The sequence below is a fragment of the Nicotiana tabacum genome, chromosome 16 (assembly GCF_000715075.1).
Source record: "Nicotiana tabacum cultivar K326 chromosome 16, ASM71507v2, whole genome shotgun sequence".
NCBI classification, from domain to species: Eukaryota; Viridiplantae; Streptophyta; class Magnoliopsida; order Solanales; family Solanaceae; genus Nicotiana; species Nicotiana tabacum.
This window is the reverse complement of record NC_134095.1, coordinates 143,911,809-143,925,905: the sequence shown is the minus strand read 5'-3', so window position 1 is coordinate 143,925,905 and position 14,097 is coordinate 143,911,809. Positions and strand designations below refer to the sequence as shown.

The 14,097-nt window shown below is 34.8% G+C and overlaps 1 protein-coding gene across 1 annotated transcript; it reads left to right on the top strand.

The window, feature by feature from the left end:
• Nucleotides 1–6,033: 6,033 nt before the first annotated feature.
• On the top strand, nt 6,034–7,893 carry LOC107787844 (uncharacterized). Its single transcript, XM_075232485.1, has 2 exons — nt 6,034–6,317; nt 7,177–7,893. The coding sequence occupies exons 1-2, from the start codon at nt 6,168–6,170 to the stop codon at nt 7,816–7,818; spliced, it is 792 nt and encodes a 263-aa protein (XP_075088586.1). The 5' UTR covers nt 6,034–6,167; the 3' UTR covers nt 7,819–7,893.
• Nucleotides 7,894–14,097: the final 6,204 nt, after the last annotated feature.

Here is a 14,097-nt window from a genome sequence, read left to right as displayed (position 1 = left end):
TTATAACTATTTTGTGGCTTATTTACGTGTTTGATAAAATTGAAAGTGCTTATAAGTTAAAAATAAGTCAAAAGTCATAAGTTGATCACCCCTAGCTTATGAATTTTTAGCTTATAAGTACTTTAAATTTGACCAAGATTTTTACTATTTTATCCTTAAAATATTCTTTTTTACAACAAAACTCCTACATCGATAATCACTGCTTCAAGTATTTGTTTTCAACCTAAACCCCCCGCCTCTTCAAGTCTGCGATTCTCATTGACTATTTAAGATAAGCAAATTTTCTATTCCTTTGCATATTTGTATCAATGTAATTGTGTATTAATCTTTGAACTGTATCTAATAAATGAGGACATATCAAATTTTTGGTGTATTGCTTTCTAAGTGTTGTGCCGATGAAGACAATGTTTGTTTCTCTTTAAATATTTTGTTCTATTTAGGTTTATTTTTTTTACTGAAAAACTTTTGTTAGATTATTAATTATTATAACTTATGATTATATGTTTATCATAAAATAAATTATATTTATTATAGAAATTATCTTATCTAAGCACAACTGTATTTAAAATAAAATGACAAATAGAATATTTTGTATATGAATCGTTCTAGAATCTTAAATTTTGAAGATATTACGCCCTTATAAGTGTAACAGTTCTAAGGTAATTTAAGTCATTTTAACAGAAAAAGAGCTTATCAGCATTTTTTTATCAAATACTGCAGCAGCATATTATCAATTTCAGCACTTGTATCGAAACACTAAAAAAATAAATTATACAAAAATTATATTCCCTCCATTCCAATTTACGTGAACCTATTTGACTAGGCATGGAGTTTAAGAAAAAATGAAGACTTTTGGAATTTGTGGTCCTAAACAAGTCAAAAAGGGGTCCAGAGTATTTGTGCGGTTATAAAAGTTTCTTATTAAGGGAACAATTGTATGTTTAAGCTAAATTGTTACCAAATTTAGAAAGGGGTCATTCTTTTTGGAACGGACCAAAAAGAAAATATGTTCACATAAACTGGAATAAAGTGAGTAACTTTTAACAACTTTACAACTCAAAAAACTATAAAAATAAACTTAAAATAAAAATATTTATGTAAGACTAAAGAACCTATTCACAGAATTTTGCTTTAGGTACATTTAAGGCTGTATTGTTGGCCGAGCCCAGCCCGGGACCGCCTCGGGACCGCGAGACCACGGGCCAAACGGGCCGGTTCAAACGGTCCTAGGAGCCCACTGTGGGCCGGTCCTCCAGGTTGAGGTCGCGAGCCCGGGACCCTGGTTCAACTTGGCCAAACGGGCCCAAAGGCTATTTTTCAAAAAAAAAAATTTAAAATTGGCCAACGATAGGAAGTTTAAAAACTAGCCATTGGCCTGCCATTTTAGCCGTTTGGCTTTTTAAAAAATAGTCATTTGGCCCCCAAGCTTTGTTTTAACCCCAAACTTTTTATAATTACACTTTTTCTCTATTTTCAACTATAAATACCCCCTCATTCTTTCATTTTTACTCACAAAATCATCAATCTCTCTCTAATTTTCTTCTATAATTGCTTACTTTATTATTGCAATTTGTGAAAAATTGTAAAGTTGGTGAATTTGTATTCAAGTCTTCAACGTATACAATTTTCAAGAAGTTGTTCGTCAATTCGGTAAACTCGTTCCAACTCTTTAAGTTTTAATATTATAGTTTTGTTTGTTTTAGTTTGTATAATTATAATTAATATGGACTTTTCTTCGAAAAAAATATTTGGTGGTAAGGGTAAGGGAAAATCTAAAATTGGTGAATCTAGTCGCCAAGCTACTACTCCTCCCCCGGCTCCCCGACCCAGACCTGTTACCCGTCCTCCCCCACCTGTTATTCTTGATAGCGATAACCCTTATTTTCAATTTTTCGATAGTCAATTTTGCCATGATGTTGCACCAGGTCAACAATTAAATGATGAAGTTCTGAATGCTCTTTATGGTAATCAAACTATCGACGAAAATGATGATGAAAATGATGATTTAGATGAAACGCAACCGGATTTAGATGATACACTTACTAATCCTGTTGTTAACCCAACTGATAATAATCCAAATGATGCCTCTCCTGACCCTCCTGTAGTAGCCCCTACTTTTAATAGACAACCTTCTAGACGGCTCGAAACACCTCTTGTTTGAAACTTTTTTACTCAACTAAGAGCTCAAAATAAGGCTAAGTGTAAAACTTGTGGGGCTTTGATGGTGCATAAATATACTGGAGACCGTAGCGGTACAGGTAGTTTGACTAGACACATTAAGATACACCCTAGAGATAAAGCTAGATATCTTCAAATGAAAGTTGCGCAAGAGGGGACAAGTGTAGGTACTGACGTTAACCCTAGTATCGGGTCAAATCTAGTTCAACCGGGAATTAACACTGTTACTAGTGGCATTTTATATTATGATCCAAATAAAGATCGTGAAGAATTAGCAAAAATGGTTATTGTTATGTGCTTACCTTATAGTTTTCCTTCTAGCCCTCACTTTGTGCATTATATTAGAAGAGTTTTTAATCATACTTATAAAGGATGGCCTCGCGCAACCGTAAAGAGTGATATTTATAAATATAAACATGAATATGAACAATATTTGCGCTATTTATTTACTCATATAGATTGTCGCATTGCTATTACTACTGATATTGGTAGAAGTGGTAATGACTGTGATTATCTAACTGTTACAAGTCATTGGATTGATGAGGAATGGAAAATGCAAAAATGCATTATTGCTTATAGAATAATTAATTCACGTCACACATGTAAGTTTATAGCTAACACAGTTGCAGATATTTGTAGATATTTTTGCATTAGAGATAAAATAATATTAGTTTCGATGGACAATGCTTCTAGTAACACTAATGCTATAGGCTTGCTTACAACTACACTAAATCCTACATTTAGTAATATTTTCCATATTAGATGTATTTGTCATATTTACTATTTAATCGTCGGTGATGGTATGAAAATTTTAAATATGAAAATTGAAAAGGTTAAAATAGCTCGTAATTGGCTTTTTTATTCAAACCATAGAAGTAGACTTAGAGAATATTTTAAAAAATGTGATGAATTTGGCCTTAGAGAAAGAAAGGTTCCTAAACCTTGTCCGACTAGATGGAATTACATGTATAAAAGTTTAGTTGATGCATATGAATTATAAAACCCAAAAAATGCAATGTTTAATGCTCGTGTTGGTGGTGGTGATGATGATGATGATGATGATGATGATGATGATGATGAGCACCTTACAAATCATGATTGGACTAATGTTAAAATGCTTGTAGACTTTTTAGAACAATTTCATGTTGCTACAAATGAATTATCTGGGCAATATTATCCTACTATTTCTAACTATTTAGTTTATATTGCAGCACTTGCAGATTTGTTTACTCAATTTTCAGAGGGTGGGGTAATTTATCAACTTGCTATTAATTCTATGAAAGATAAGTTTAAAAAATATTTTTTTCTCTATCCCCCTCTATTTATGGTGTTGCTGCCATGTTAAATTCTACCATAAAATTAGGAGGTCCTCGCTTTTGGTATACAAATATTTATAGGGCTTTATCACTTTCAGATGAGGAATTTGCTACATTTGCAGATGCAAAAGCCTCAATTAAAATAAATGCTCAAACAATTTATAATGCTTATCAACTTGCCTTAGATCATGCTAGACCAAATGTTCCAACTCCTACTCCGTATAGTTCGCAATCATCTAAAAGAACTGCGGGCCTAAAAGTACTTAGTTCTTGGACAGAGTTCAGGGGTTTTCAAGTGATAATATTGATGATAGTTCACAACTAAATGAGCTTCAAGTTTATTTGTCACAGGGACTTGAATCAGAGAATCCCGACGGCTCCTTTGATGTTTTGGAATGGTGTAAGGTCAAAGAAAAATACTATCCGGTTCTTTCAAGGATGGCTCGAGATAGTTTAAGTAGTCAAGCTTCAACAGAGGCATCGGAGAGCGCTTTCAGTCAAGCGAGACTTCAAATCGGTGATCATAGAGCATCTATGAGGGAGAGCTTGGAAAAATCAGTACTCTTCAAAGATTGGATCCATTTGGAAAGAAGAAATTTTGGACTTGCTGAATCACAACCGGAGATAGACGAAGCTTAGGAAGAAATGCTAGCGGAACTTGCGCAGGATGCTGCTTCGCCCGGAAGCGGTAATGAACAAGCTTCTTTTCCGCCATCACCAACGGCAATTCCTCCGGACCTTGAAGGATTTATGAAATTTGTTAGAGATATTACATAGACTAATATGTAACTTGTATTTTAGCACATCTTCATTAGTTTTTTTCCTTTTAATGGTAGTATTAGTACCTTGTTTTGCTCATTCCATTGGGGGGAGGAAGACTAAAAAAGATATTGCCATTCTTTGTTAATGTCGTAATAGTAAAATATATTTAGTTTGGATATTCTAATTCTAGGGCAGAGGCGGATCCAGGATTTAGAGGCTCCGGGTGCCAAAAAATTTTAATGTAGTCATAATACAATTTACTAAATAGGGTATAAATTTAATTGGCTTGGTCTATTTGGATTTCGGTTCGGATTATTCATCTTTGGAGTTAATATAAACAAATCGATCGAGCAAAAAGATTACGTAATAATCATGATAACACGAAAAACAAGTATAAAAATTCAACTGGATTATGAATTTTGTACAAGAAAAAAGGCTTGTTATCATTTTAGCTACTTAAGGCAAAAATATATACTAATACGCACTCTAAAGATTAAGTAAGTCTACAGAGATTTTTCAATTTATATTTTTTATGAAAATTAATTCATTAGATATTATATACAATTGTCCTACTTTAGAGCAATCTGATAACAAAATAAATCCTGGAGAAAACAATTAATTTTTTATTATCTATTGATAAATCACGGAGTAGTTAGGAAAGTGCAACAAGGAGGATTTCTTTGAATAGATTTGTGAAAGAATTTTTTTCTTATATTTTCTGTTAAATGTTTAAGGAAAAAAAAGGAGAAAAAAAATCAAAATAAATTAATAACTTTAAAGAAAAAGTCAATAGGACCTACTAATAAACAAACAAGAGCCATACTAATAAACTAAAAAGAGCAATTAAGTAAAGAGAAAGAAGAGACAAAGGATCCTCATGTAATGGTTTTAAATGCACCAAACAAAAGTTTTTAACAATGACCTAGGCCAGATTCGAACCCCCACCATTGGGGTGAAAATGGTGGTGCCTTACTAGTGGCACCTTGAGCCATTTTGTTACTAAGGGTGCCACTTAAAATATTTGTATACATTCTTTCTATATATACATATATGTATACATACTATTGCATAGTCTCGGCCAAAGCTTGCGGGTGGCGTACCACCCCGTCCCTTACACGTAGATTCGTCCCTTAGATAAAAAAAATTTAAAAAAAAATAGTCTGAAACACTTAGGCCCGGCCCATTTAGCCCGGGGTCATGTGGACTTAGGCCCACAGTGGACCGGTTCCACCCTCCAGGACCGTTAAGCCCGGGACGCCAGAGCTCGGGACTGTTAGGCCCGGCCCATTTAGCTCATTTAGGCACTGGCCCGACCGAGAATACAACCTTAGGTACATTGTTAAGCTGCCATGCCAAAAGGAAAAATCCCCTTAAGGGATACATTGAATATAGGAAAGTTCCATCCAACTGATTAATATAGTACTTCACCAATCGAACGCAAAAAGCAACACGGAACACCATGTATCTTTTTGCTACAAGTGCTTTATCTCTATAAAGGAAGCAATGGTTTCAGATCTTCATTACATCAAAGAGAGAGAGACAAAAAAGAGGAGATTAATAGCCCGTTTGGCCAAGCTGCAAAAATCAGCTCATTTTGAGAAGTGTTTTTCTCAAAAGTACTTTTGGTAAGAAACAGTTTGTGTTTGACTTAGTTTGAAAAGCACTTCTGAGCAGCAATTAATGTTTTGCCAAGCTTTAAAAAACTGTTTCTAAGTGTATTTTTCTCAAAAGTGCTTCTCAAAAAAGTGCTATTGGAGAGAAACTATTTTTTTCTGCTTCTCCAAAACTGCTTCTGCTTCTTCTCAAAGGCATTTTTTTTCCTTCCAAAAGCTTGGCCAAACACCTTATTTTTTTACCAAACGTGCTTTTGGCAAAAAAAAACACTTTTGGCCAAACAGGCCATAAAAAAGAATGGCAAAATTGTTTATTAAGCAGGCACAACAGTACTCAAAGGGCAGGCCAAGTTACCCTGAAGAATTGTTCAATTTCATAGCTTCAAAAACCCCTTGTCATGACCTTGTTTGGGATGTTGGCACTGGTAGTGGCCAGGCTGCTCAATCTGTAAGTCTCTCTAATTCCTTTCATGTCTTCATCCCCTTACCCACCCTCCTGTAAATCTGCAAAAATTCCTTGCAGTCGGAATTTTGTTAAGGATATTTTAGATTTAATATATATGTATATAGAAAGTAATACCATATGACCTATATAATACTATAATATAATAACAACAACAAATCCAGTATAATCCCATAAGTGAAATTTGGTGAGGGTAGATAATATGCGGACATTACCTCTACACTGTATTTAGAGAGGCTGTTTCTAATAGACAGCCACGAGAAGCCTATATAATAGTATAATCTGAATATAATTTTTGGGCGAAGCTTATTCAACTAGACACCCTTCCATGGTTGTCGCCCTGCCGCTGTAATATATAGTCGCATAGAAAAAGGTAGAGACCTCTTTTTCTTAGAGAATGACACAATGGTTTTTCTCTTTTTCTAAATAGGCTAAGAGTGTACAACTGACCACCCTTCAATGGTTGTAGCTCCGCTCCTGTCTATTTAGAGAATTGACTAAACTGATAATTAGTTGCAAGAGTAGAGACCTCTGTTTCTTAGAGAATGGCACAATGTCTTTGTTTATCTTTTTCCAAATAGGCCTTATGGAAAAACAAGAAATCTAGCATTTTTAACTTTTCACTGAAACAAGATTGTTAGAGTTCTTTATTATGAGGAACTAATCTTTAGCAGCTATTTTACATATCTAGACAGTTACAGGCACATAATACTACAATAAGAAGCATATATTTCCCCTGTTAAATTATGATATCCTAAAGTAAGAGTTCAAAAATAAGCATCCTTTAGTGTTCCAGCATAACTACTTGTTGTCCTAAATGCTCTTAAATTATTGTTTCTTTCAGTTAGCTAAGCTCTACAAGAATGTAATAGCCACAGACACAAGACCAAAGCAGCTTGAATTTGCCGTAAAGGTCCCTAATGTTCAATATATATGTACCTCTCCCAAGATGTCAATGGCCGAAATCAAAACCAAAATAGGAGCAGAGTCAAGTGTAGATTTGGTCACAGTAGCTCAAGCAATGCATTGGTTTGATCTTCCAACTTTTTATCAACAAGTAAAATGGTTACTCAAGAAACCAAATGGAGTAATAGCAGCTTGGTGTTACACTGTGCCAGAAGTAAACAATTCAGTGGATCCAATTTTTGAGAAATTTTACACAGTTGATGCTGGACCATATTGGGAATCTCCGAGAAAATTAGTGGATGAAAAGTATAAAACTAGTGACTTCCCATTTGAGACTATAAGTGGTTGTGATCACAATGGACCATTTGAGTTCAAGATTGAGAAAGTGATGGACTTGAATTCTTATTTCACATACTTGAAGTCATGGTCAGCTTATCAAACTGCAAAAGAAAAGGGTGTTGAGCTCTTGACTGATGATGTTGTTGAAAAATTCACAAGTGTTTGGAATGAAGATGGAGAGAGTCAGAAACCTGTGTCTTTCCCAATTTACTTGAGGATTGACAAAGTTGGAAATTTGTAATGAAAGTGAAATCAGTATTATTAGTTTCTCAATTTGTTGATTAGGGAATTTAGAATCTGCAGTTGATCATCAATTTTGTACTTTCTGCTGGCTATTTTCTAATAAAGTGTTTTAGTACAATTAAAAAATCTACATGTATTGCACAACTAACGTATAAGAATTGATGTTACAGGATGGAGTTATCTTAGCTCAGGAGATGGATGATATTGTTTCATCAAGATTGCTACTCCTACAAACTGTTCTATATTATCTTAGCTCAAGAGATGGGTGATAAAGTTACGGCCAGCGAGCGGTGGTCAGTTGGACACCCTTCACCAGAAAATTATACTTTGTCTTTAGGATCTGTCACAACCCAAAATTCAACCTGTTGTGATGGCGCCTATCATGGTACTAGGCAAGCCGACCGCTCAGACATTACCAACACTTCCAAATTTAAAGTATACTAGAACATGTTTAAATAAGTGAAAATATCATAAAACGGGATAGAATGTCATAACTCAATACAAAAAAATTTCCCAAAACCAGCGTGTCATTGAGTACATGAGCATCTAAATGTGTTTGTATACTGTAACGAAGGCTGAGATATGATATGCAATGATGAATGCGACTGAGTAGATGACATCAATTAACCAAACCACTCAACAACAAAGATCGACCACTGTGGGTCCCAATAGTACCAACTTATAGCCTAAACATGTTTTCTAGCATAAATTACAGCTCAAGTGCTCTATCACATTGAGTACATTAATAATGTCCGGATAAGATAGCTACATAGTTCCATAAAATCGACTAGATCACAATACTACGGTGCAATCCCACACACCCGTCACCTAGCATGTGCGTCACCTCAACACCAATCACATAACACATAAATCGAGATTTCATACCCTCACAACCAAGTTTAGAAGTGTTACCTCAAACTGTGCAAACCTCTACTCCAACAAGACCTTGCCTCGCAAAACAGCCTCCGAATGCCCCGAATCTTGCTACAAAAAATTTGATACAATCAACACGAGCTAAAAGTATTACATCCTGTACCTTAGCATTAAGATATATCGTAAGTAAATCCACATGAGTACGAAAGAGATTATGTCTATTAGGAGGTTACCGAGGGTTTAAGACATTGTTATTGTAAGTACCCCATTTTTCGATTGCTATTACATTTGTTTGGTCGGGAGTTATAATTCTAGTTTTTAAATAGAGATAAGTGGTCCTATTAGTAAAGTTAATATTCGGCTGAATTTTAGAACTTAAAAAGAAAAAAGAAAAGCTAGTCCTAGATTTTCTTTTCCTAGTGTAATATTCAGGAAGTAATAAACAGTGAAGAGAAAGAAGTTTTGATCTAATAAAGTGGTCAACATTTTAGAATGGACTAACGAAGTAGGACGGCGATGAATCACATTGAAGTTATTATATCTATTTTCTTCCGGATAAAGGAGTGCATCTTTTTTATATTGTCTCAATTTAGAATTGAAGTGATGGATAGAAAAATGAGGTTTAACACACACAGAAGAACAAGGAGAGTGCTGATTCATTTGCTCTGCAAACATATATTTCTGAGTCTATGTATGCATATTGAATCTATAATGAAACGTTTTTGTAAAAAAGAAAAAGTTCGAAAAATATAATTTTATATAGTTATTAATATTACTACTTTCAAATATGTTTTAAATTATACACATAATATAAGAAAGTTTATAAAAGAGATTTTCTTTATTGTAAAGATATGAATTATTTTTTTCACAAGAAAAGAAGGCTATATTTTTACCATTTTACGAATTAAACGTACGAGAATTTTTACACTTTATAAGGGACTAGGAAAATTATAAGTTAAGAAAATATATGTTTTGTTACATAGATATTTTAATAAAATAATAGTGTATATCGATTTTAAATGGTACCACATGGCTACGACAGTAGGGTATATATAAAGTGTCTTAAAAAGTAAGTAGTATTTTAAGTAATTTGAGATAATTTTTAATTGCGTGGACATTAATCCACGTGTAAGAAGCTAGAATGAGTAATCACCCTTTAGTAGGTGCACGTGGACACAATATTACAGTCAATTCTCTACACTAATTGACACCTAGAGCAAAATCCAAAGAAGCCTAGAATTGTTCTTTAAAACACGCTTGTTTTTTTTTCCCTTTGGATGACCATTTTTGATAACAATATTATTTGTACTTTTCTCACCACATTGAGCTAGTTTCCCTACTGCTTCGAATATCTGCTCCATATAGTAGAATAGGTGTTAACATCTCTGCGTCCCCCAACACAATTAAAAGAGATAAAAGTAAGCAACAAGAATCACAACATCTTGCAAGTTCGTCACAATTGTTTGTCACATTATGTTGAGCTTGGCAGGTGCTTAATTGTGGAAGCAGACATGTGAAATTATTTTATATTTATGGTACCTCCAAAAGGATAAATGGAAATTCTCTCTTGTCTCTTCATTTGGTAGTTAGCAGGAATGGAGAGTTGGAATTAGCAGATTATATGTCTAAATTGAAAGCAATTTTATCCCTGAGTGCAGTCTCATGCACATTTGGAATAACCACCTAGGTTGGTGGGGATCAAGTATTTAACTAACAATGGAGATCTAATCATTTCATTACTACAAATTATATGGTAAAGCTTTTTCAGGAGGAAAGGGGAAGAAGAGAGAATCAAGTTGCTTTATACACCTACTTCTCTCCAAATTGCTGATATCCTAACAAAAGCAGTCTCAATCACTACTAGAAATCCGGAAAAAACGACCAAAATTTAGTGACCAAAGTTAGTATGTGGGAAAAAGCAACCAAAGTTGGTCGCTAAACTAGAGAAAATAATAAAATAAATAAAAGAAACAAAATAGCGACCAAGGTTGGTCACTACTTGGTCGTTATATTAGTCAAAATGTTGACTGGACTGGTCAGACTTTCTTGGTCAAACATTTACTGAGATTAGTGACCAATGTTGGTCGCTAAAGTGGGACCCACCTACAAAATTTTAATAATTATATTATTATTTTAAAAAAATTATAAAATATAAATATATATAATATAAAAATTGCGACCAACGTTGGTCGCAACTTAAAGGGTAGGAAGATACCGTCCAACTTTGGTCGCTTAAATGGGACCCAGTTATACAATTTTAATAATTATATTATTAATTTAAATATTATATGAAATATAATTAAATCTGATTTAAATATAGCGACCAACTTTGGTCGCTAAACTAAATTCTTGAATAAATGGCGACCAAAGTTGGTCTCTATTCAGGTCAACAATGGTCAAAATTAAAAATCACTTTTGTATTTACTATCTAAATAATATAAATGTAAGTCGTTAATACTTTTGTAATATAAGGGATGAATAGTACTACGAATCGTTAATAGTACTATGAATAATACTATGCACTAAGTATAAGTGTATTAGGTAATACTGTATCGAATATAGCTTATATATATATAATATATATACTTACGCTATACTATGCACTAAGTATAAGTGTATTAAGTACTACTTGTGAGCACGTGATTTTTGTTCTACGCAACAATCACTCCAAAAGAAATAAAAATAATAGCAAATGGTCTTGCTGTACAATTTTTTACGTGACATTTCGTTAGTTATTTGTAATTTTGTCCATTTTTTATTTTTTATCAAACAAAATACAAAAAATGTGTGTCATGTGTAGTTGAATCATAGTCCGGTTATTAAAAGGAAAATCACGAAATATGCATGTTTTGTCGTATTTGTCGCCTTGGTGATTTTACCCATTTTTTATATCTTTGATATGTGTGTAACAATTGTATTAAGTGTTTAATTAATGGGGTTTAATTTTGTTTAATTAGGTTTTTGTTTTAAAATTAAAAATAAAAGAAAAAAGAGTGCAAAATTGGCCTGAAATCAAGTTTGGGCCTGTTTCCCATTTAAAATCTGAGGCCCAAATCGAGCCCAAAACGTATGTTTGGCCCGGTCCAGACCAGCTGACCTCAGGGGCGTCCAAACGACGTAGTTTTGATCTAGTCTGATCTGGGCCGTTGATCTCAGAATGATCAACGACCAAGATCACATCCCCCGTACCCACGTATAGATCCGACCCGTTCAACCTTGGTCCAACCCAGCCCCGTGCAATTGAAACGACACCGTTTCCCTTTAGTAGATAGATCACAGCCATTGATCATCAACAATCCAACGGCCAACATCCAATTACTCACCCCGTATATAAACCCTTCCCCCTTCACCCCGCGCCTAAGCCAAACCCCCCATGCCTCAGTCATCCCCTTCACAGACTCAAAACCCCGGAACCCTAAGAGCCACCCCCTTTCCCTTCGCCATTAAACCCGGCGGCATGGACGCCGGTGACCCCCACCTTAACACCATAGGACCGTCTCACCACCCTGAACATAGATCTGTTGCCCTTTTGACTCGAATCCCCTCCCACCTTTTCGAATCTTCATTTGAAGATTCGAGTCGGACCTCGACTTACATCGATCTACCCCAGCTTCACACCAGACAGTCCCCGGACCTCCCTCGTGACCAAACCACGCTTGGTTTGGTTCGAATCTAACCGTGGAAACCCAAATCCCAAATCTGCCATCTAGGAACCCTAGAAACCCCGAGCCTGGTCTGTGTCCGTTTGAGCCAAGTGATTAGGGTCTAATGGACCTTAATCGAAGTGTTCTCAGTTGAGAACACTTCGATTAAAGTCCGTTCAACCCCAAGAAGGGTCTATTCAAATTCGAGCTAAGTCTTTCTGATTTTTTAAGGCTTTAAGGTAAGCTTGTTTTTCTTTTTCTTTATTCAGTTCATGTGTTTGTTAAAGGTCTGTTCGTATGGCCAAACGTCTTGTTTAATTTGTTTTTTTGAATTTTTATCAACTGTTTGTTGCCCACCTTGCCCAGACCTCTGTATTCGGTCAAATCTTTCTTTATTCACTGATAATGTGTGTGTATGTAAACTGCATAATCGACTGAATTGAAATTGTTTGAGTAATCAATTCCCAAGGTCATCTCTGTTTTGACAATGCAATCTGAACCCTTTGTGCAATACTGTTTGATTCCAATCCTTGGTTGTTGATTGTATATGTTATAATTAGTATAGTCGATTTGATACGTGTCGTCGAATAGTTTCAGTTGTTTGAATGATAACAATTTGATCTGTTTCTTGCTGAACATTGTTTAAATCAAATTGAGAATCGAGTATAGCTACTTATAGTTGTTAATTTGAATCGGAAATCTAAGGATTTGGTTTGTAGTTGCAGTCTGAATTGGTGGCATGTGTACTCGTGCACAACATGTGCATAAAGGCCCTTTTAGAGATTAAAATAACTTCACAGCATATGCTGTCAGGTTATATTCTTGCTGCCCATGTCTGCTTTTAGTTTAATAAGCTGATTAAAAGGACTGTCACGGAATATCATGGGAGGGTTCCTAATTTTAAATATTGGAGTAAAAAAAACAGCAAGAAAGGAGGGGGTTCTGATGTGTTTGACAGACTAAAAGGGCTGATGTTAGGCTATAAAAAGGGGAGAACTGCCATTAGTTGAGGGAGGAAAAAATTTAGACTGATTTTGAGAGAGGATATATACAGATAGAGAGAGAGCAAGAAATAAAAAACATACAGAAAAATCAGAAACTGTTTCTTCCTATTGTTGTTTGGATTTCATTTGTTGTCAATCTGTTGAGCAGTACTGATTCTTCCAAGTCTCAATTGAGATTACTGGTGGTGTGTTGCATTAGTTTATTCTTGGAGTTGTTCTGTCTGGAGTTCTGTTTCTACTACACTGCCTACTGCTTTCGTGTAGCTATTTTCATCGGCCGTAGTTGCATCTTGCACTGGGATTTGTTCTGTTATTACCAGTTGTTACTGCTGCTGTTTCTGTTGCCACTGTTACTCTACTGACTTCTCTTCTTCTTCAACTGTAAACACTTCCAGGTACACACTTCTGAAACCATGTGTTGTTGAAAGCTTGAAGTTTTTGAAGCAGAAATAAAGAAATGAATGTTGTTTACTTCACAATGCTTGTGTTCAAAATATAGCCATAGGTTGAATGATAAGTTGGCCTATATTTGTTTAACTTCATTCCAAACTGAAACTGCTCTGTATGAATTAACACACATCCTAATTGAGATTGAGCTATTAGATAGTATTGTTGTTAGATCAGATGTATTTCCATGTGTGTAACCATTGGGTTTGATTTAGTGGTGACAGCATAACATAGAATCATGGCAAGCATCTGTATGTACTCTTGTCTAGACCTCTGAACTGTCAAATCTGTTATATCTTGTCCCATTTG